The sequence below is a fragment of the Ochotona princeps genome, chromosome 6 (assembly GCF_030435755.1).
Source record: "Ochotona princeps isolate mOchPri1 chromosome 6, mOchPri1.hap1, whole genome shotgun sequence".
Lineage (NCBI taxonomy): Eukaryota > Metazoa > Chordata > Mammalia > Lagomorpha > Ochotonidae > Ochotona > Ochotona princeps.
The window spans coordinates 31,408,536-31,430,389 of NC_080837.1; the positions used below are offsets into that span (position 1 = coordinate 31,408,536).

General features: G+C 38.4%; 1 protein-coding gene and 1 long non-coding RNA gene across 4 annotated transcripts in view; one reads left to right on the plus strand and one right to left on the minus strand.

The window, feature by feature from the left end:
* Window positions 1–21,854, plus strand: part of LOC131480540 (uncharacterized) — a 104,729-nt gene that overhangs the window by 55,847 nt on the left and 27,028 nt on the right. The window lies entirely within an intron of this gene.
* Window positions 1–21,854, minus strand: part of SLC12A1 (solute carrier family 12 member 1) — a 78,944-nt gene that overhangs the window by 25,192 nt on the left and 31,898 nt on the right. For all 3 annotated transcript variants that reach the window (XM_004578095.2, XM_004578094.2, XM_004578096.3), the window contains exons 13-18: window positions 21,230–21,331; window positions 18,713–18,868; window positions 15,894–15,993; window positions 15,016–15,127; window positions 4,782–4,922; window positions 2,209–2,315 (exon numbers count right to left, since the gene is read on the minus strand). In XM_004578095.2, coding sequence (XP_004578152.2) covers window positions 2,209–2,315; window positions 4,782–4,922; window positions 15,016–15,127; window positions 15,894–15,993; window positions 18,713–18,868; window positions 21,230–21,331 — 718 coding nt within the window. The remainder of the gene's footprint in view (window positions 1–2,208; window positions 2,316–4,781; window positions 4,923–15,015; window positions 15,128–15,893; window positions 15,994–18,712; window positions 18,869–21,229; window positions 21,332–21,854) is intronic.

Here is a 21,854-nt window from a genome sequence, read left to right on the forward strand (position 1 = left end):
GGCAGCTTTAGAAGCTGGAAAGGGCAAGGTAAGGAATTTGTCCTTGAGCTTCTTGAACACAGCTTGGCCCATACCGTGGCTTAATTTAGCACATGGAGATATGTGCCATTTTTTTAACCCACCTACCTCTGAGATGAAGTGTATCTGTGTTGTTTTAACATGAGGTAATTTGTTAGGGCAGACATTAAACACTCATGCACATGCTAACTAAGCGATTCTTAAGAAGAGGAAAACATAAAATCTCGCATTCAAAAAAAATGGCAAAACACTATGTTCTTGTAATAATATCCCCATGTTAGCAACTGTACTGTTCTGTAAGTCATGAAATAACAAAAACCTGGAAAAAAATGCAGTAGAGACACACGACAGCCTTACTTCTATATTCACTCCATTGCCTGGAAGCAGCCATTAAGCTAACTGAACTGGGTAGATTTTATGCCAGCATAAATCTGAGCCACTGTAACACTGAGCTTTATTACCAAGGTCAATTATTAATTAGTTGTTAACACTTTGGTTCAATATTGCTAGGTTTGGTTATTTTGACCCCTTTGAATGTTAAGAATGTTTGGCATTGGGGGGAGGTTGGTTGGTAGATGATCTCAATAATTTTTTATTAAATAATGGATTATTTGAAGAATCACATTGCTATTTGCTTCCTTTCCTTCTCTCCTCTTTTTCTGTTCCCCAGTGCACTTCCAAGACTGTACACTTCAGCAGCTGACTGTGATTCTAAGTATATTAAATGCTGTGTACTGCACATTTAATATTATGAATTAGTATTGCCATATAATACTAGAATTCTGGCTTTGACCTACTGGTTTAGCCTTCATCTTCTGAAGGAGCCAGCTGGCAATGCATGGTACCCAGGGTTTATATCTTTGGTAAATGATGCATTTAATAAATATATAGCGTCCTTACATTAGAAGGACTGTTAAGTGAATTTCAGTTTGGTCACTAATGCATAAAATTCTAGAAGATGAAAAATATTTTCTCATACTTCTTTTAAATAGAGCTAAGAATGCTTTTGTAATTATGTCACATAAATCTGCCTAAAATGAGGACAAGTGAAATGTTTATTATTGCTGGGGCAGAGGAAATAGTCTAGTGTGAGAAGCATTAAGCATGTGATTGTTTTGAAGAGTTAAAGATTTCTTCCCTGTAGTTGTACCGACTTCCAAGTGCTGTCATACCTCCCAGGGCATGCTCTGGATGCTGTGGTGTAAAATCAGAGCCACACCACATCCCAGACACAGAACAACTTGCTTTCTTTTTGTTGACAGAAAGTATGGCTGTCAGGCATAACATTGCTTTTGTTGTCCAAATATTTTCAAGGCTAGAAGAGAGACTTTCTAGAACGTATCTTTGTGTGAGGAATTAATTTTCTTTTACTTAAAAAAAGTAAATCAAACCAGGTAATATTTTGGGATACATATAAGCACACATGCTTGTGAAAACACATACACACTTTTGGAGGTAACATAGTATTGGGCGTCAAGTCTGAATTTGAATGGTCTTGGTTTGGAATCCCAACTCTGTCACTTAACTAAACTCTGTGATTTTTTGCATGTCACATTTTAATGTTCCTGTTTCCATTTGCATTAAGAACAATAATGTTATTTCATATGTTTCTAAAGATAATGAAATGGGATAGTTCATGATAAGGATGTTAGCCTGGTGCTTGCTAGTCTGGTAAGGTCTCTTATCATTATCTCATTTCCATGAGTCTCCAAATGTTTAGCGGTTGAATGACACACCATCTAAAATTACATTCTCTGTATAAACTGATTTTGATACACCTGGTAGCACAAGCAGCTGGATTATAGGATCCCTTGTTGACTTTGGGATAGTGAATGTATTACCCAGTGCACAGAAGTAGGACTGACTTGAATGTTATCAGCCAAACCAAGATTCCAGGTGTTCATTACCCAGCTGTTCTTTGATTTTACTTTCCTAAACATGCTGTAATTTTAAACATTTGCCTTTCCTTTGACACTAATGTCTCCCCTCACTATCACCTCCTCCCACACTCTCTCATCTCTTCTATGTTTGTTGGTGGTGTTTTGCTTTGGTAAAGAATTTAGAGTATCAGGAGAATGTGCTTTTCTTGGGCAATTTGATCTGACACAGAGTGTTATGTGCAGTACAAGTTATGTACTACCCTGGTTAGTGCTTCATAAACAAGAGAGCATCTTGAAGGCCATCACTTACTGTATAATTCCCACGTAATTCTCAATCTCTGTCAAGGGAGATTTCCTCCAGTTTCTTTTATATCCCATCACGAGCGTGTTTGGCTTCATTCGTCCTAAGCCTGAGGCCTAAGAAGAGGACATAAACACTTGGGCAATCCTTGCTGTACCAGGAAGCTACCACTGCAAATGAAAACTAATGTCCGAAAGAGCACCGAAGTAATGTTCTGAAGATTCTGAAGATTAGATTACATTTTAGTGCATGTCCTTCATGCCCGTACCCAAGCATAAAATAGGAAAATTAGTTCTAAATCATCTCAGCCATAAATGGATTCTAGATGACAGAAATGTAGCTTTTCTAAATTAGCAGTCATTTGCATTTCTTCTGACACACTCATTAAAATGGTTCAATAATTTAAAATCAAGTGGGGGTCGGCTTAACTGTTGATATGCATGTTGTAACTTAGTGGTTCAAAGCTCATTTCTACCTGTTATATCCATAATGCCATTAGCAATAAAATACATGTTTGGAAAATTCTTACATCGAAGGATCACTGAAATCTCTACCTATATAATTTATTGAAGAGTGACTGGACTGTGTCTCTAAAAGCTAATCATCTTGCATGGCAGTATCATTATTAGCCATCTTCCATATCAGAAGTTTTGTCTCCCCCGTTAGATGGTTTCTAGTTAGTGAAATTTAAATTGGCAAGATTATAAAAACACCTTTTAATCACCAGGTGCTATTGGCAAATTTATAAAACACCTTGTAATCACCAGGTGCTATGGTATGTGTTGTGGGAGAGTAGTGAGGCATACTCATTGGCCTTAAGGTAGAGGAGAAAAGATACACATAATTCTAAAAAAATAAATACAAACTCAATAGAAACTTACACAGAAGCACAAAAACAAAAACTGGGATTCCAGCTGAGGGCTTACAGCTTCATGGGATAGGTGGCATTTGCTCTGAGCCTTGGAGACTGGTTAGACCTTGACAGGTAAAGATAAGAGGAGCAGTGAAAGTGAAGGAAAGCCATTCTGGATCACAAGAAAAGTGAAAGAAATGACCAGAAGAGGACATTGTAGACATAACAGCAGTAAGTTGAAGGAGATAAATGCCAATGGAAGGTTACTGAAATATACTTTACCTCCAGGATGTTTGGTCTTATGTTTTTGAATGAAAATTAAATAGTTCCTTAGAGCCAACATTTGGCACCTAACAGGTACGTGGCAATATGGATTAGATACTCTTCCATGACTATAGTTTGGAATGTTGTCAACTGTATTATCATTTCTTAGATTAAAGAAAGTTCTATCCAAAATGTGATCACTGGTGTTGCTTCCATGTGCTACCACTCTCTGCCCTTCTGCCATGAGCTTCTTCCCTCTGCTTATATCTGAAGGAATTTGTGTGAATTTGTGCATGTTCAATTTTTTCCCCATTTCTTCCAAATTAAGAATTATTTTTCATACCTATATCTTTTCTTTCCCTAGTCTTATTCTTTATATACATTTCCATCCATAGTTGAAATTTTTATTGTTTTACAGGTTGTGGTAATTGTCTATTAAATGTGTAACCTTCTCAATATATTTAAGCCAAGAGCTACTGCAAAGTAACTATTTCTGAAAGAAGAATCAGCATTTTGCAATGAATACCTATTTCCATGGTTTAGTGAATTAATAAAATTCAAGGAGCTCCTCATGGTTGGCGGGTCTTTCAGAGACCGCTTCCTTGCATGTGTAGCTACTTTGTGCAAGTGTTCTTTAGACAGGAATGCTTTAAATATTTTTAATGTCTACATTATTGCAGATTAACCAATTTGCCCCTTATGCATATAAGTATTTGAGTTACCTTGAATTTGTGTATTTCAAAGTATGGCAACGTAAAAAGCCAAATATACCTATCCTTGGGCTTTTCAAACATACAAAAGCCAAAATGTTTAGAAAGCCAAGTTGTTTCTGAGGATCTCTTGTATTGGTTAAATGTTTTTCTGGAACTCTAAATTATAGAGATGGAAACTAGGAAAAGATTTTATGTATCTTTTCTAGAAGAGATAAAGAAGGAAAGAATAACGGAGAAATGATGGACTTAACATTGAGCAGTAGGAGTCCAACATGCTGAAGATAATTCAGTACAGGGAAATTTTATGCATAGATCACCACGCATTAATTTTGGTTAAGTCTAGCATCTGCCCTTACACCATTTGCAAAAGAAAAAAGAAAAAGAATGCCTAACTTGAGCTTTGCTATCTGCAGTATGAGTTGCAAAAACTGTTTGAAGTTTTAGCAGGATCCTAAATATCCCTACCCACCAGCACAAATTTGCATTTCAATAAGCATGGGGACAAAATGTGTGCTGGTGGTCTAAGGCAATCTAATTTTCCATTACCAACATATCACTCATAGTGATAGAACCCCCACCCCCTGCTTTTGCTGTAGCTCTGCTTAGCCCCAGGAATTAAGAAAGAACTCCCTAACCATGTGTATTGATCTCTGAGGTGAGTTGCCAAGCCACAGCCATTTCACTCCGAGAGCTTCATTAACATGGAGTGCTAACTGTTGACTATGTCTGCCTTCCTTCAATACCATCCTTACCTGAAGGAGACTTCGGACACCATCCCTGAAATAATCTGCTGCCACCGCAGCATAAAAAGCCTTGATTTTGTTCTTTATAAGCCACTCCTGTTTTTTCGCCATGCCACTGTTCATCTCCTTAACACACAGCTTGCGTGGTCCCTGTACAACACAATGAAATGTTGGTTAGAAGAGCTGCTAATATACATCACTCTGCTGTTGTTTTCTAAAGGACAAAAACAGCCAGCACTGCCCTACTGAGGCAAGAAATAGGAGAGGGAAAAATACCTCACTAAACAGGTTCATGCAGCTTTAACCTTTTTGGGGGGCAGACTGTGAGCTTACGTTATTCACTTTCCACCCCATATGTCTAGATTTATTAACACCTGGTTAATGAGTTTTCATGCTGAATGTAAGGAATCACTAAGGGCATAATGGTACATGAGGAAAATACTGAACATGTAAAACAGGAGACTGAGGATAAATACACAGTCAACTTCTGGCTCAACAGCAAGAGCCACTTTCACACCAAAGAAATCTCAGGTGCAGACCACTGAGAAATGAGCAGAGTTCTTGGGAGCTAGAACATGGTGAACTGTGAGTCCTGCTATGAACTGCATGTCTTGACAGTTCTGTTAGGTTGATGTATTGCTTTTCGCGTGGTCAGACTACTCTTGAAGCACTACTCCTTGCGTAAGTGTGACATACTTCTGTTTAGCTTAATATTTCTTTTTCACTCAATACATTTGATAAAAACAGAAGTTCACATACCTATGGCATAAGAAGAGTTGAAGAGATTAAAGGAGGCAGGTATTATGGTAGTAGATAAGGCATTTTAGAATTTCCAAGTTTGAGTCTGAAAACTAGTTTTTAGCTAATGTTCTGGTCATGTTTGTTGTTTAAAGGGTCAATGTAGGTTTTTTTTTTCTCCTTCCTAAATTTAACTCAAAAGATATTTCTGGGGGTAGACATTTGACTTAGCAGTTACGCCATTGGTTCCAATATCTCCATCCCATTTCATAACACTTAGGTTTGACACCTGCATCCACCTGTCAACTCCAGATACCTATTACAGACCCTGAGGAGCTGGCTTTGTGATGCAGCTGGTTAGGATGATATCCCACATCAAAGTGCTGGCTGCTCATCTTCAGTCCAGTTCCCTGGGAAGAGAACAGATTATGGCCCAAGTGCTTGGGCCCTGCCAGCCATTTGGCAGACCCAGATGGAATCCTGGGCTTCTGGCTTTGGCATGAACCAGCACTGGCTGTTGCAACCATCGGGGAGTGAACCAGCAGATGGAAGAGCTCTCTTGTTCCATCTCTCTCATCCGTTCATCCCCTTTTTTCTATTACTGTACCTTTCAAATAAATAAAATATTCTGGAAAAAAATAATACAGACCCTGAAAGACAGAGGTCATGGCGCAAGTGGTTGGTTTCCTGTCACAACGTGGAAGACCTAGAGTGAGTTCCTGACTCCAGCTGCGTCCTTTCTTGATAGGTCATTGCAGGTGTGGGGGAAGTGAACCAGGATATAGATGTGCATCCTTTCTCTTTCTCTAGCTATGTCATTTTTTCTGTCATTTTTAAATTTTTCTTTTTTCTATTTTTATTTTTCTTTCAAATAAAAATTAAATTAATATTTGCTTTTATTTATCTGAAAGAGTTGCACAGCGAGAGGAAGAAACACAGAGATGGAAAGAGATCTTCCATCTGCTTGTTCATGCCTAAATGGTTGCAATAGCCAGGGCTGTGCCAGGCCAAAGCCAGAAGCCCAGAGTTTCTTTTGTGTCTCTCATGTTGGTGCAGGGGCCCAAGAATGAGGACCATCTTCCATGCTCCTCAGGCACATTAGCAGGGTGTGGGTCAGAAGCAGTTAGCCAGATCTCAAATCTGTACGTATATGGAATACTGGTGTCACAGGCAGCAGTTTAATCCATTCGTCAGGTCCAAATTAAAAAAAGTTTTTTTAAGTTACTGTGATCATCTATTACATGTAAAAAGTGTAAAAGTGTTAAAAGTTCTACATTCACTCCATAATCATTTTAATTCATATATTTATATTTTGTTGTGATGTCTTAGATTTTATATAAATCGCATGCTATCAATATATAGCATTTCTAACAAGCTCCTAGATGACATGCATGCTGCTTGTCCTGAGACCATATGTGTAGTCAAGTTTTGTAAGATTTTAGATAGGAAAAAAAGAGCACCGGGATATATGAAAAAATGTCCAGGCTTTACAGTCAAACACAGATATCTAAAAACGAAGCTTGGCCACCTTGGAAGTCATTAATTGTTTCTGAGCTGTGAAGTAGAAATGCACTGTCATGAAAAGTTGTTTGGAGTAGTGAAAATACAATACCAGTACAATGCCTGGGAAATAAAAAGAGCTTATTCCAGCATGATCTCATTGAAGTCTCAGATCCCATTGTCTTACTGTGTTTGCTTTATAACAAAGCTGCAAGAACAGTATGCTAAGAGTCAGGATCTTAGGTTTAGACTTGTGTCTGGCACGAACTATTCTGGGTGTGTCATTTGTCCTATCTTGATGTAGTCCCAGCATTTGTAAAAATAAGGCAGCTGCCTGAGTCGTCACTGCCCAGTAAGATAGTCATTATCCAGAGTTTCTAATTTGCTTTTGAAACATGGGTAGTCCACACTGAGATGTGATGAAAGTGACAAATATATACTGGATTTTGGATGCTTAGTACCAGGAAGGTAGTAAATATCTCAATATTTCTGTATTGCCTGAATATTGAAATATTTTGGATATATTGAGTTAAGTAGTAAGTATGTTATTAAAAACAACTGTATCTATTTCTTACTTCTTTTTTATCTGGTGACTTGAACATTTTAAATTGCCCATGTGGCATGCACTATATTTCCATAACAGAAAAGGAGAGAAGCTCTAGAGTCCCTTTCATTTTAATATTCTATTTAGATGGAATCAAGGTCTTTATATGGCTATTTTTGCAATGTACTTCTACAATACCAACTTATAAACTTAAAATAAATACCTTCATTGAAGATACAAGACACAGAGAATCAAGAAGCTTAGTTATTAAAACAAAAGACATGAGCAAAAGAAAGATACATTTTATGGACCAAAATTGGCCCAAATTTTCTAGTCTATCAATGCATTTTGATCCATTAGTCCTTATTTGGGCATTCTAGACTCCATCAACAACAAAGGAAAGAAGGAATATTCTACTGGAAGAAACTAAGTGGTAATAATAGCTGTTGGCTGAAGAATAAACAATTAAAATGTTGGACCATCATTATATTAAGTTGTAGTCTATGACTATGAGCCCTTGTGGCAAATGGCATTTATTTGAATAAATATAATCAAAAGTATCTATTAGTATCACATAAATCCATATTAAATATTAAATGTGACTAAAGATTTATTTTAATACCTAACTGTGCCAATTTGAAAAGGTAATAAAATAATTTCATGTGGGTTTGGTGCAGGAGCCTAGTGGCTAAATCCTTGCCTTGCATGCTCTGGTATACCATATGGGTGCTAGTTCATATTTTGGCTGCTCCACTTCCCATCCAGCTCCTTGGTTTTTGCCTGGAAAAGCAGTGAGGGATGACCCAAAGCTTTGGGAACCTGAACTCCTGTGGGAGACCTGGAAGAACTTTCTCGTTCCAGGCTTTGGATCAGCTTAGCTCTGGCCATTGTGGCTACTTGGGGAGTGACCCAGTGGATGGAAGATCTTTCTTCTCTCCTTCTCACTGTAAATATGCCTTTCCAATAATAAATGAATAAATCTTAAAAAAATTCATATAGGAGCTGGCATAATTGCTCTATTAGCTAATCCTCCATATCCAAACAGCAGCATCCTATATGGGCACCATTGGTGTCCTGGCTGCTCCATTTCCCATCCAGCTCCCTGCTTATGCCCTGGGAAAGCAGTTGAGTATGGCCCAAAGCCTTGGGATTCTGCAATTACATGGTAGACCCAGAAAAACTCCTGACTCCTGGCTTCAGATCCGATTGGCTCGTTTAGGGAGTAAACCAGCAAATGGAAGGTACTTCTCTCTACCTGTCCTCTGTAAGTCTGCCTTTCCAATAAAATAAATCTAAAAAAATTCCTGTAGAACTTCTTCTTAAAAGCATTTATGATACCCTTATTGAATGCATTCATATAAAGCTAGACTTCAGTACAAATGTATGAATGACAGAGAAAACTAACGAAGAGGGAAAGCACACTGAAATACAATTACCCATCATTCAAGAATGTCATAGTCACAGAAATGGATTAAAATGTTATAGAGATTACCTGTACTTGAGACCCATGAATACATTAAATTAATGCAGGATTCGAACAAAAATTAATATTTTACATTTATTATGACTTGGACATTGAAAACTGGGTAAAGAGTTTGTAATTATTTAGTCTGGAGAAGTTGATGTGATAATGCTTTAAATAAATAAATATTCCAAAAAGGAATTTTGCAAAGATTCCAGCATCATTAGGATCAAATAGAAGAATTTGAACCAAGTAAAATGTTCTTTCCAACTTTTGTTTTTTAAAACATTGGAAATGTTACTTGTCTGCTTTCATTGCTGCTTTGGTTCGGAACGTAGAAAGGAGTATTTTTCTCAATCTGATTTAGTCCATATATCATCTTTCCGAGTGTCCTAGTGCCCATTCACAGGTCATTTCATTCTTTCTGTCTTTGGTCATGTCACAATTTTATTAACATCACTACATGGGCTCACTGACAGAAGCAGAACCGATGCATCTAAAGAGTATACAATTTTTGGCGGGGGAGAAGTGACAGGTGGAATTAAGAGGAAGATGACAGAAGGAAAAATGAGAACTGTAGTTGTTCCTGGGTTATTTGGGCTTGAACAGATCTCCATTATGCCGTTCAGTTAAGGGATAGTTTTCTGCTCTGAATTCTCTCAAGAAATTCTGTAAGAGAATGAGTTTTTGACTTTATTGAGATATTAATAAATTTTTGGAACAAAAGGGAAAGAAAAGGTGAAACTTTATTAGGATAGGAATCTACATGAGGAAGCTGACTAAATACATCATTTTTTAAAAAGATTTTTTTAAAAATTGGAAAGGCAGATATACAGAGAAGGAGAGACAGAGAGGAAGATCTTTCGTCCAATGATTTATTTCTCAAGCGGCCACAACTGGAGCTGAGTCGATCCAAAGCCAGGAACCTCTTCTGCGTCTCCCACACAGGTGCAGGGTCCCAAGGCTTTGGGCCGTCCTCAGCTGCGTTCCCAGGGCATAAGCAGGGAGCTGGATGGGAAGTGGGGCTGCTGTGACACAAAATGGTGCCCATATGGGATCCCTGTGTATTCAAGGTGAGAACTTTAGCTGCTAGACTACCATGCCGGGCCCAAAGTTATTTTTTTCATAATGAAAGAAAGGATAGTTTCAGCTAGTGTGAAAGAATGGGAAAAACAGAAAGCAAAATAGATAAGCATTTTGATATGCATGCATGCAATAATTATAATACATAGAATTTGGATATTAGGGCCCATGGGTTTGCAGTGGTCACAAAGGAACTTCAGCTTGACCTATACTATTTATTTCATTTAATAATGAATGCTAATATTTGTGACAAATATAAACAGCTGTTAATTAGGAGTGGTAGAAGATGTGTTTCATTTCTTTTCATGTGAACTTGCTCATATTCAACAATATTGATCTACAAAAATGTGAATTTCATGTTTCAATCTATTTTTTCTTTTTTTTTTTTAAAGATTTATTCATTTTATTACAGCTAGATATACAGAGAGGAGGAGAGACAGAGAGGAAGATCTTCCGTCCGATGATTCACTCCCCAAGTGACCGCAACGTCCTGTGCTGTGCCGATTCGAAGCCGGCAGCCAAAAACTTCCTCCGGGTCTCCCACACTGGTGCAGGGTCCCAAGGCTTTGGGCCGACCTGGATTGTTTTCCCAGGCCACAAGCAGGGAGCTGGATGGGAAGTGGAGCTGCCGGGATTAGAACCGGCTCCCATATGGGATCCCGGAGCATTCAAGGTGAGGACTTTAACCTCTAGGCCACGCCGCCGGGCCCCAATCTATTTTTTCTTAATGTCCTCAAATTAGTCCTCACCTTGAATGCTCCGGGATCCCATATGGACACCGGTTCTAATCCCGGCAGCTCCACTTCCCATCCAGCTCCCTGCTTGTGGCCTGGGAAAACAATCCAGGTCGGCCCAAAGCCTTGGGACCCTGCACCAGTGTGGGAGACCCGGAAGAGGTTCCAGGTTCCCGGCTTTGGATCGGCGCGCACTGGCCCATTGCGGTCACTTGGGGAGTGAATCATCAGACGGAAGATCTTCCTCTCTGTCTCTCCTCCTCTCTCTGCATATCTGACTTTGCAATAAAAATAAATAAAATCTTTAAAAAAAATAGTCTTTTGCAATTTTAAGAGAAACAACAAAATATGAGAGTGGCATATTTTAGGGAAATAATGATTTTTTTAATCCGATCTGCATTATAAATACAAGATCAGTTGAATCACTTTTGTTCTTTACAAGTCTATGTGTTTTTGTTTTAATAACAATAACAATAAAAAATACTTTGCCTGTAAATACAAACCTGACAGTATGTGAATGAAGAGCTGTTGAAATACAATTCTCTCACATGGGAAAGTTAAGTGTGAGCTGACACTGCTAGATTTTTAGAACTAAATGTGATATTCCTAGAGATTCAGTGGTATATAAATTGAAACTAAGTTCTCTGCAATTATTGAATTAATTCTTTGCCTACCTACTGTGATTACAAGTCAGAAAACTAATTGATAAAAAAGTCAGAGTTTATTTATGTCAATATTTAGGGTGGTATTGGGGAAGGTTACATCTTGCAACTCTTAACTCAGTACTTGATTCTCGTGGAACCCACTGAACTTGAGTATGCTGAAAGGTCAAGTCCTAGTCCTCTTTGATGATAGAAGTGAGATTCAGAAGCACAAAATTACTTGGAGCATCTTAGGATTGAAGTACGTTATTGGTTTACTACATGGTAGTTCAAAGAACTGAAGACATTTTCAAATCTTACAAAGCTGAATTTCTTAAAAAGAAGTTCAAATTTGTCTTGATAAAGGGTGATTTATCTTAAATATAATGAGAAGGATACAGGCAGAAGAAGGAGGATGAATTTTGATAAGTGAGGGTAAGTAACTACTTGGATAAATAGGAGACCATTGTGAGTGTGTGGGATGCAACAGAAAGTAGTTTTCTTTCATTTCTATGGCTTCCACCATGGTCACTAACCCTTCAGAACCACATCTGCTGCAGTAAAGGGCAGCTGGAGTCAAATGATTTTAGTCTACACAACGACTTTGAAATGCCTATGTTTTGCTCCTTGCTGGTAGTGTAGCAGCACTCCAACCAAGTATTTGCATAGCTGAATGAAGTCCACCAGAGGCAGGGGACACAATGCCTGCAGTGCTGTGGTTGGTCCAGTGGGAGTACCTGGTACACATCGAAGTGCTTTATCATGGTCAAGCTGCTAGATACCTAAAAAGTTCAAAATCCAGTACTGGAACTGCTTTTTCTAAGAGAGGATGCTTTAGTTGAAATTATTATTTTTCTGGAAAAAATGACACATCAAAAATAATGATAATTCCATTGACAAAGTGAGTAATAATAGCTAACATGAAATGAGCATTTACTATTTAGTAGTCACCAAACTGAGTATTTGGAAATTTATCTTTTGTGCTTTTCACAACAACTGTAACATAGGTGCTGTTTTGATATTCATTTTGTAACTCAAAAAAAAAATCAAGGCACATAGAGACTAAATGATGTGCCCAAATAATTCATAGCTAATGGGTAACAAAACAGTGACTCAGAATTCGATAGGCTCAAAGACCATGAGTTCCAGTTTCCTAGAGTTAGAAACAAAATTTTCCTAATTGAGGTAGGTATTGTAGCATAGTGGGGTGAGCTACTGCATGAGATACCCACATCCCCAATCAAAAGGGTTTGAATCATGGCTGCTCTGCTTCCAGTTCATCTGCCTATGAGTGCATCCTGGGATGGCAGCATGCTGACCCATCAGTTGAGCTCCTGCCACTGATGCAGGAAACCCAGATGGAGTGTGGGACTTCTGGCATCTTCCTGGCTTGGTCTTAACTGTGTGGGTGTTTGGGGAGTAGCTAAGTAAAAGGAAGATTTCTGTCTCTCTATGCTTTTCAAGTAGGTAAAATTATTTTTATTAAATGTTTATATAAACATTTCTGAAAACTGTCATTGCCTTTCTGTCACCACTGCTTAACATGTTCCACAGAAAGCTGGCTTCACCATCAGCCACTTGCACTTTGGGGAAAAAGTTTCTAGTGAAGAGCTGACTCTCCTACATCCCTTTCCATCTGTTTCTTTGTTAAGATGACTGACAACTGAGCCCACAGTGTAAGAATGCTAACAACATCTGAAACCCCAGTAGCTCACAGAAAGTAATTAACTGCAAAGGCATTAACTGATCCAGTAAATGTTTTGTGTTCCCAGGAGAACATGGGCATTCAGGAACAAGACTCTTTGGGCTTACATGAAGTGGACAGTAATGTACACTGTGGTGCAACATACATGTCAAACAACCAAGGCCATTGGAAGTACAGACTCGGGTACCTACTCCAAATGAAATGATGCTACTCTGGCATCACAGCTCTTTATTATAGTTAGACAAAAAAGGGTTAATTACAAGCAATATATATTGTCACCTAGACTCGCCTGCCAATATATGACCGCTTATACTCCCAGCTCATTTCTCCCGTCCTGAAGATATTTTGTCTGTTAAACTGAGTTTTCTCTAAACTGCTGAAGAAGAGAAACACCCCAAACTGCTTATTCCATCAAAAGTGCTTTCTATATTATATTGACCAAAATGAAATCCACTAATCCAGGGCACCAAAGTTGATAATATGAGAAGAGGATACTTGATGAGATTTTTAAAAATCCTCTGGAGTCACAGTTGGCCATTACTTAACCTGTCAATCTTAAGGATTAAGTAGAATTTCTTCCACCACCTTCCTGGATAATTGCATTGAGTTATATTGTTTGAGTTACTATCATATAAGCATCGAGAGGAGGGAGAATATAACCAACTTGCTTCATATAGCATTTATAATATCAGTTTTAGCCTTGATGACATTGTGGTAAATTAGCTCCCTGCCTTAAGGCAGAGAAGACTGGCCCCAAGTGTGACACAACTTCCTGACAGCCCTGTTCCAAGGCAAACAGGAAATTTAAATAGTGATACCTAATGCCAACTAAAAGCCCAGGGTAAAGGTCTTTTGAGGGTTTCTCATGCTAGTACTACACAGAGCATTCCCAGGTGACCTGAACTGACATAGGGTACATCATGTGATGCGGTGATAATTCAATATTCCTGAATCTCGCTTTCTCAATCAGTACAATGGAATTGGGACTTATTTTCCTTTCTTGCTCATCAGGCTGTTGTGTGGACTGAATAAGAAAAACTGTAGGAAAATATTCTGAAGAAAAATTAAATATTTTAGTGCTACAGAAATACTTTGACATATGCATTTTGAGTGGTGTGTGTGCACATGAGTTGATGCGAGTGAGTTATGAGAATACAATGATGGTAGACTAAGATGTAGAACTTACACTTAATATTTTATCCTAATTTTTATGTTTTCTCTCCACTTAAGAAATTGGTTAATAATTGTGCTTAAATTTTTATTACCTACTTGGAATATTTCCTAGAAAAACCAGCAATAAAATAGTCTACAACATGCTTTCTGTATACAAGGGACTTCTTTGGAAAGCTTTGGCTTTACCAAAGACATAGAAAAGTAGGTTTAATTCCCTGGATATTTCTAGTGCCATCAAGTTAATCCAAGTATTTAATCTAAGTTCTCTGTGTGTTCAGTTAGGTGCCACTACGTCTGCTTTTCTCACTGTTGGCTAATCTGTATTAAAGTGCTCAATCTGGCCCATTCCATCCTTTTCTATTTCTGTGGACAGTTAGCCCAATGCCTTCATTTCATTTCTGAGTCAGTTTTCTTTTTCTTGACTCAAAGACCATAAATTAGAAGTACTTATCACTTTTAGTTGGTGTCCTGTGAAATCAGAAAAATGTTTCATCCACTCATTTAAATTCACGATCATGGGTCCTTGCTAGTCCTTGTTGTATGAATCAAAGAAGTCAAGCTCTTTTTCCATTTACTTGTTTTCTTTGTCTACTTTTCCTGCTCACTACACTGAAGGTGAGCAGGAAGCAATAAGGTATTTTCCTTGGATGAAGTGACTCTTACCACAAAGACTTCACAGCAGATGCAAAGGCCGCTGTTCTTGGTAAAGGCATAAGCAATGTCCAAGAGAGCAGGTCTGGTCATGGGTCCACCTGTCAAGACAATGCACTGGGGTCTGGAAGTGGAGAAAAGGTGGATGTGAGAATTTAGCATTGAAAAAAATCCTGTGCATCCCTAACTACACCAATGGAAATGGCAGATACAGAAAACTTGACAATTACGATAACCTTCCCCTAATTCTTTCTTGGGTTTCCCACCAGCATACTTGAACGTATCCCACTTTCCCATCTTACTGTCTTTGTATTCTAAATGTACTTGCTCACAGCAAAGTTTGAAGTAAAGAAAAGGTGGTCTTGAGTTTGCTGTTTCCAATCCCTCTGGACACTACCTTATCCAAAATCTCAATACAACCTACCCTAACCAGTATTTCTATGTTACTTCGTTTTATTCTTTTCACAAGCTTGTGTTTTGAGGTTCCATTCAAAGTAAGATAAAATAAATGAAAAACAAATTATGTCTCCTAAAATCCCAGCAGGCCATAAAGACTTAAAACTGAGTAGAGATGATTCCAGTGATTAACATGTGGGAATTTGGAGACATCTCTCCAAAATCTTATCACTTGGGCCACCTGTATCTCCAAGAATGGAAGGTAGCACCAGGCACCATGAGGGACTGTGGTTTGGGATGGATGTTAACTCAGAATAAAAGGAGAGAAGCACTCAAGTACAGGAAGTTCAATCATGAAAATATAGTAGCTTTGTATGACTGCTATTTTTTAGAATGTATCTGTAAATCTTATAAAAATTCTGGTGCTCTTGTCTCCCATAAAGGAAAGGCACTTCTAATGTACAAAACTAGGGTGCCTAAGAAACCAACGTTACCTGAAGTTTTTCACATGATCTTCCACAGTGGTTAATTCTAGAGCATTGTCTAAAGCACTAACGTAAGAGAGGGCCTGGGTGGAGGAGCCCCAGTTTACATCTGTGGACAAAAGGAAAAAATGGCAGAAAAATCATTGACCTTTGTCTACATACCATGAATAATTTTTACAAACCATTTCCTTCTATAATTTTCCTTGACTGTGCCAGCAGTGATGAATGCCCCAATTTAAGAAAATATAGTGTAATATATCCTAGAAAGAGCTTTGTGTCCTTCCTTGAACTATGTAGATCCTTAGAAGGGAGACTGCTTTCCAGCTAAGGATTCTTTAAAGGTGCAGTTTATAAGTCCTGCTCAAGAAGCCATAATATAGGCAGCAGATGTGAGAAAATGGTCAGCACCTGAGTTAGGTCTTCACAAACTCTTAAAGCAAAAGGAAAAAAGGTATTTCCCTATTCACAGTGTAACATTGTCTTCATGTTTTGAATAATAAACCTGAATAGCTCAGGAATTCTTCCAAATGTCTGCAGAGAAGGCAGGGGTTTCCTATCAAGAATATTAGCTCAATTTTTTAGACTCTAACCTTCTTAATAAAGGGGTCAGCATTGTCATTTTTCTTTTTTACAAATTAAAGTGTTGAATGCTTGCCCCCTCTGAAGTTTCATAAGATGAAGTCCTGAGATGACAGAAACACACAGTCCTGAGATGACAGAAAGAACCTGTTCACCTCAGGCTGGCTCTGTAACATCAAGGAAAGAGTTTGGGAATGGTTTCGAAAATAAGGAAAATTAATATTAATGTTGATTGTGAATTATGCACCAAAGACTAAGACAGTGAAAACCCTTCCATTCATTTGGATACTTGTATGAATTAAATAAATTTTGAAACATACATAATATCATATATGAAATTAACCTCAAATAGAGAACAAATCCAAATGTAATTCCTTCTGACCTAGGGATATCTTAGATAAAATTCAAAATGCTAAACCATAAGAGAAAAAATTTAGGAACTTCTGTCCTTCAACCAGTAGTAAAGAAAATTTGAAGAGAAACCCTAAACCTGGAGAAAATGTTTACATAACAAACACTGCATCCAGAATATATAAAGAACTTGCACACCTAAGTGATTTTAAAGAATTGAAAAAAATGAGCAAATAATTAAACACTTGACTAAAGAAGATATACCGATGACAAATAATTACTGGGGTAAATGCAAACTGAACCACAGTGAGATGGAGTTATGCATCTATTAGAATGATTTTAGAAAAATAACAATTTTGCATGTTGACAAGTCTGTGGAGCATCTAGCCCTCTAATTTAATGCTGGTAGGAGTTCTAATACTACAATAAAAAGTAATTTGTTTCCTGTAAAGTTGCATATATATGTATATATATACTTGCTGTATAAACAGAAATCTCACTCTTAGATATTTACTCAGAGAAACAAAAGCATAAAATCCTCTATATGAATATCTGTAGTAGTTTTATATGTAATCAGTATAAAGGGGAAATAATCTAAATTTTTATCAACTAGTTTTCTAAAAATAATACTAGTTAACAACACAAAGGAACAAACTGCAGGAAGCAACATGGATCAATGTAAAAGCATAATACTAAGTGATTGACAGCACACAAGAACGCTATATATTATATGATTTTATTTATATAATATTGAAAAGTCAACATTATAAATAAAAATCAGAAAAGCATTTGACACGAGCTGGTGCTGTGGTATAACTGGTAAAGCTGTACCCTTTGGCACTGGCATCCCATGTGGCCATTAATTTTGATCCAGCTGCCTGCAAACACATTTTGGAAAAGCAGTGGAGGATGGCCCAAGCAATTAGGCTTCTGCACCCATTTGGGAAGCTCCTGGCTCCTATTGTTGAACCAGCCCAGCTCCTGCCATTGCTATTATCTGGGGAATAAATTAATAGATAGAAGATCTTTCTCTCTCCCTTACCACAATCTCTTTTCTCTCTGTAAGCTCTTTCAAATAAATAAATATATCGTTTTTCAAAAAGAAAGAAAAGCAATCACGAGGGTTAAGCTCAAGGGGAAAACATAGACTATATAGGGCTGTAGGAGAACTTCCGGAAGTGATGAAAATATTCTGTATCTTGAACATGGTAGTCATTATAGGATTGTTTACATATGTCAGTGCTGGCATCATGGGTTAGAGGATAAAGTCACTGCCTGACATTGTGGCATCCCTTATGAATGTTGGTTCATGTCTCCTCTGCTCTTTTTCTGATCCAGCAACCTGCTAATAGCCAGGGAAAGGCAGCAGAGGATGGTTCAAGTGCCTGGGGCCCTGTCATCCACATGGGTGACCTCAATGAAGCTTATGATTCTTGGTTTTGGCCTGGCTCAGCCCTAACCATGATAACCTCTTGGGGAGGGAACCAGTGAATGGAAGATATCTGTCTCTGCCTCTGTCTCTGTTAACTCCGATTTTCAAACAAGTAAATTTCTCAAACTGCATATAGAAAGGAATGAATTTTATTACAAGTATATATATATATATTTAAAATCCCACCAAGTGTTTCAGACCAGAGATGGTCTCCCCAAGAAACCGTTGAACTTATCTGCACAATAAGATGCTGGGCTTTTTGCTTAGTAAATGCTTGCAATGAAAGAATCTCAACTGAATTTGAACTGTGGTAATGAACAAGGTGGAGGAATCCACCATGGGGGAAGGGTTTGGGGAGGGGTGGGGGGAATCCCAGTGCCTATAAATCTGTGTCATATAATGCAATGCAATCAATAAAAAGAAAAAAAATCCCACCAAGGGAGTTCCCCCAATGTCCTTATCTTACCTGGCTTTTTGTAAGTCACATAGATATAGAGGAAGAACTCAATGACATAGGTGATGACAGCTGCCCACCAGTTGATGACAAACATGACCGCACAGCACAGAACAGCTCCAAAAAGAGATACCCACATGTTGTAAACTCCATATGCAGGTCTCCATCCTGTAATTTAAAAAAAATGTACTGAAGGAACTCATTTGTACCATTGCATATTTTAAAGAAGCAGGCAAAATGTCTTTTCCTGTTAAAAAAATTAACATTTTAGAGTCATTTTTCCTATCTCTGTTTGGTTCCCTGGTCTATAGTGGCTGTACCAAACAGGATGTTTTAAAACTGTGTGAAGCATAATCAAGCATCTAACACCTTCATGCTCATGACTACTCCTGATCCCTCTATAATTCCTGAATGCCTCCTGATTGTCTTCCCCCACTAGCACACCTTAAGCATCTGTTACCTATGCCATTAAGAGTGGAAAAGAGCCGAGAGGGATGCAAATAGTGGGGTGCAGCAGGAGGGAAGAACTTGATGGACCAAGAGGTTAATACAATGAAAGTCTTGCTCCCATTGATAAGACAGAGGCCATCAAGGGTCAGTCTGTTTGGCTTTTTGGCAGCTCTTCATTACTGCAAGGGGGTAGTGCTGGCCTATTTAGAAATAAATGATCTATGGGAAAAAAGGAAAAATGTTTCTGTCTGAATTCTTCAACTTAGTACATTAATATGGCACACATTAAGTTTTCAAGATTTATGTATGTGTTTGGGCTTTCTGTGTTCTATTAGAACCTGAAAGGAAAGGAGTTGAGAGACAATAGGGTCAGAAAGGGGAAAGTTCTGGTTAGGAGGGCACATTTGTAGTGTAGGTTAAGGATATTTTAAATTGGGAGTTGCCAAATCACAACAGAATTTTAAGCCTGCAGGAGCAATTTCCTAAATGGCCACAAGATGGAAACAACACTTTGAAAAATTCACAGGATATACCGTAATTTTTTTTTTTTTTTCAGTCTGGCTCAGAGAAGAGAGTAAAGAGAGACATTTTCTCGGTTTCATCTATGTAGTTTAGTACTCTGCCCCCTTCCTCCCTTCTCCTTCCTTCCCTTCCTTCTTTTAACTTCTTCCTCTGTCTCTATGAGACATTTGGGGGGGAGATGACATTGGGGAAAAAACATGACATTAAAAGATAAGTTTATTTTGATGTCATACATATATGTGTGTGTGTGCATTATATATATATATATATATATATATGCCTAGGTTTTCTTTTTTTCATATTTATTTATTTTTATTGGAAAGGCAGATATACAGACAGAAGGAGAGACAAAGAGAAAGATCTTCTGTTCACTCCCCAAGTGGCCTGCAATGGCCGGAGCTGAGCCAGTTTGAAACCAGAAACAGAACTAAGAGCCTCTTCTGGGTCCCCCACATAGGTGAAAGGTCCCAGGCTTTGGGTCATCATTGACTGCTTTCCTAGGCCACAAGCAGGGAGCTGGGTGGGAAGTAGAGCAGCTGAGACTCGAACCGGCACCCATAAGGGATCCTGGTATATGCAGGGGAAGGATTTAACCACTAGGCTATCATGCCAGCCTCCCCCTAGTTTTTTCATTATGTGAATCTTCTATGAACATTTCAGACTCCTCAAGTTACTTCACTTTGTTTTTGGAAGTTGCCACAGCATGTGTTGAGTTGCACATCTCTGTGTGTTCATAGGACATAACAGAACAGAAGGGGGATTCCCTGGTTATCTTCTCTAGCTTCATGTTGGCTGGATAGACGTCCCCCTTCCATCTGTATTTTATCTTACTGACAGCAGGTTTTCCCATGGAGACTCTAGATTATGGAAGACTCTAAAAGAGCACAGATTTGCGCAAATCGCCAACAAGACGCGTAGTGAAAAACAGTGCGAGGACTGATAATGGCAAGTCTTACTTCAGGCAGAAAACCACAAGAAATTCTATTGGCCAACAGAAGCAAAGAAGAGGTGTGTTGGTTCAATGGGAGAAGTTTCTTTGGTGTGAAATTTGGAACGACTTTAAGCCGTGGTCCAAGGAGTACACTGATGCGCGGGGCACTAGCGTGATGGGACCCCACATGAATCTGCATTGCCTGCACCCAGCAGGTAATTATGGGAGCTACTCATCCTTCTCTCCTGCACCATGGGCAGGAAGCAAATTGATAGTAAGGAAGTTTCAAATATATACATTTATTCCACTTCTGTGGTCACTTTTACCCTGGAAATAAATAGTGGTGTTTTTCTACTGCTGAAATAAATGTGGTTTCTCTTGCAATGAATAATTTATTGCCACAGGAGAAAATTGACTTTACGGTTGGTCAAAAAGGCCATTGCTCAAATGATTCTTTTTCTATTTCAGAAGTCATACCCCAACTCACCAAAATAAAGTGGATTATACTGCCCACTAGGATATAAGAAAACATGTAAACACAGATTGAACAGTTTTCACTGGCTTATTTTACTGAGATGAACTCACTGTTTGCTTGTACTTATTTTAGTTTTGAAATGGAAACTTACCTGGAGATTTGGCATAAGAAGCGTGGAAGCAGGAGAAATTAATAAGTGCATAAGAGGCCAGGAAAAAGTTGGAGATGATGGGTGCAATGGTGTTCAGCTCCGCTGGAAAAGAGGCAGAATTGAACATGTAGTGATGAGTGATGAGCGCAGGGGCTGAACAGCTGCTCCTGCCTGGAAGCTTGACTTTATTTGGAAATTGAAAACACAGCTAGCATCTGTTAAAGTTTAAGAGAATAGTGATTTTTTTTCTTGGGGGCTGCACATTTATATTGTTAGCTAGAGTTTCCATAGGGGAAGAAGCCAGAGAACCCACCAATCAGGACACAGTGAGACCTCTGCCCAGAAGGAGCCAACTGGGCCTGCTTAGAACATACAGTCAGTTCCCCTGTAGTCATTCTGGAGGCATTGTGTCCTTTTGCTGATATGTCTACAACCAGAAGGCTCTGCACAGTGACAAGGTAGATGGATACCTGTGTACCAGAAACTCCAAATTGGTGATCTCTGCATATACACACCACATTCACTGACTTAGGATTCCTATTAGTCACTGTTAGTCTATAAAGGATTCTACCTCTCAAGGCTTACAAAAGCACTTTGACCTCAGCAGTGAAATACACAGCATGGT